We start from the raw sequence: 2,500 nt of genomic DNA, 5'->3' as shown, positions 1-2,500 counted from the left end.
CAACGTATTACACAGAGTAGGCCTACGTAAGTACTAAGTACTGAGACCAGGAAAGGCAGTTTAGATTCATATCAGGGCAAAAATGTAGTTTCACTAGTAGCACTATTTGTCGAAGAAGGAAACACAAAAATAAGGGGTTTCTGTAATACTAATGCATTGCTAACAAAGGATGCCATACTTTGCTTTGAATCCTTTCCATTAGTGTCGTCCTGTGAAGACCAATCTCTACCAAAAAGTGTACATTTCACAAAGAGTTTCATTCTCAATGGTGGTTATATTTGTCTATCATTGAGGGTCAAGCAGCGAAGCTGTGAGACATGTTGTTTTTGTATGGTTTCCTATTATTATTATGCTGCCATGGGAGTCTATGGCAGCCCATAGAACGCCATGGTTAAAAGTTGTGAAATTTGGCACACTGATTCAAGACAGTCCCCTAAGCCCTCACAGCAAATTTGAGGTCGCTAGCCCATGAGCTCCAGCGTCACCAACAGGTCAAAGTTGGACATGCATTCATGTTTATAACTTTTGACAAATTCATCCAATATTCACAAACAAGGTATCAATGGAATCCTTGGGCCAAGCCGAGTTCAACGCACCCTATGACGTCATTTTGCACCATGATGGATTTTCCACCATCTTGGTTTATGTCAAAAACCTTCAAAATGTTTCAGCTATCACAAATTTTGTCCAATCAACTCGAAACTTGGCACAGATGATGGTCAGCCCATGCTGCACAAAACCTATCTAACAGATTTTTCAAATTCAAAACCTTTTGGCCGCAACAGCCAATCAAATTCGACTACAAAGCCGCCAAACAGGAAGTAAGCCAATTTCTCTGCAGCCTTTTGACATATCATAACCAAACTTGGTACATAGACCCATGACATCAACATGGGGACACTCAATGAATTTAGTGACCTTTGACCTCTAGGGGGCGCTTTTATTAATGAATATGTGTTTTAACTCCTCTCTCTTCACATGAGTATATTTCAAACAAATGTTCAATGTCTGGTGATACTGTCAGACCTCCCCATATAGCTCATAAATTATTTTTCATGGAAACATCAGAATTTGGCCGCCATATTGAAAGTTGTCAAAATCAATAGTACATATCCACAGAACACAAATTTTGTTGAATCTTCATGAAACTTGCCATATATGATCTTCAGACCAAGCTGAACGCATGTGTCAAACAGCGTTTTCAAATTCAAAACCGGTTGGCCGTGACAGCGAATCAAACTTGACGGCGAAGCCGCCAAACAGGAAGTAAGCCTGTTCTCAGCAACTCTTTAACATATCATAGCCAAACTTGGTACATAGACTCATGACATCATCCCGGGGACACCCAAACAACTTGGTGACCTTTGACCTCAGAGGGACGTCAAACAGGAAGTGAGCTCATATCTCTGCAAGGCTTTCATGTATCCAAACCAAACTTGGCTCATAGACTTATGACCCTATCCTGATGATGCCCGAGGAATTTGGTGACCTTTGACCTCTAGGGGGGCGAGTGTGATCATATCTCAGTCAATCATTTATTTTTTGACGTGAAACTTGTTGATGTGGCTACTCTGGTCTATTCTGCTAATTAGTTTATGGAGTCCCATTCTGCTTGACCCCCACATCACTGCTTGCAGTTATATATTTTTTTAGAATTGAGCAAAAAAACCTTGCAGAGTTCACCTGGACTCTGAAAACCCTCCCTCCTTACCCACCCTCCCTCCCTCCCTCCCTCCCTGTCTGTGTGTGTGTGTGTGTGTGTGTGTGTGTGTGTGTGTGTGTGTGTGTGTGTGTGTGTGTGTGTGTGTGTGTGTGTGTGTGTGTGTGTGTGTGTGTGTGTGTGTGTGTGTGTGTGTGTGTGTGATTGAGTGAGTGAGTGAGAGTGAGAACGAGTGAGAAGGAGAGAGAGAGAGAGTGTTAGAGTTGACCTCCAGACAGCGTAGGGGAGATGGGGTGAGGTTGTTTTTCAGCTGGGCCGTGTCCACCAGCAGCAGCCCCAGGTGTCTCTGTTGTGTGATGGCCAGGGCTTGTTTATACTGCCAGTGATACTTCTGAAGGCTTCTCCTAAAAAACACCACATCTACAGGAAGAGGCAGGAACAACCAGTTGTCACGTACGATGTGACAACAAACACTGCAAGAAAAACTCGTTTTTCGGAACTTGTTCCGAAAACGAATTGTTGGCAACTTACATGTTATTAACAAAATAATTGAAAAAGGTTACCTAAATGTCATGCTTTTTTTTCTACATGGCATTTGCATTTAGATTGTCCTTTGTGCCGTTTGTGAATGACGTATATGCATGATGATGATGATGATGATGATGAGGATGAAGATGATGATTGTGAGGACGATGATCATGATGATGACGTGGAAGTCAAGAACAGTACCGTGATCGTGCGTTTGCAGTTCGTCCAGATTGAGGCTCTCGTTCTCCTTGTAGAAGTTCCAGAAGTGCTCGAAGGTGGAGGAGTACACGTGGGCGGAGTCAAAGGCCACCT

General features: G+C 42.9%; 1 protein-coding gene across 1 annotated transcript in view; it reads right to left on the bottom strand.

The window, feature by feature from the left end:
* Positions 1–2,500, bottom strand: part of LOC311340446 (dynein axonemal heavy chain 6-like) — a gene marked incomplete at both ends in the record, with an annotated part of 83,812 nt that overhangs the window by 75,877 nt on the left and 5,435 nt on the right. Inside the window, 2 exon segments of the mRNA XM_084465340.1 lie at positions 1,929–2,080; positions 2,294–2,500. The exon segment at positions 2,294–2,500 is cut by the window's right edge and continues 10 nt beyond it. Coding sequence (XP_084321466.1) covers positions 1,929–2,080; positions 2,294–2,500 — 359 coding nt within the window.

Source organism: Micromesistius poutassou (assembly GCF_964030765.1).
Source record: "Micromesistius poutassou genome assembly, chromosome: 3".
Classification (NCBI taxonomy): domain Eukaryota; kingdom Metazoa; phylum Chordata; class Actinopteri; order Gadiformes; family Gadidae; genus Micromesistius; species Micromesistius poutassou.
The sequence above is the reverse complement of the archived record's forward strand: the minus strand, read 5'-3'. Positions and strand labels throughout refer to the sequence as shown.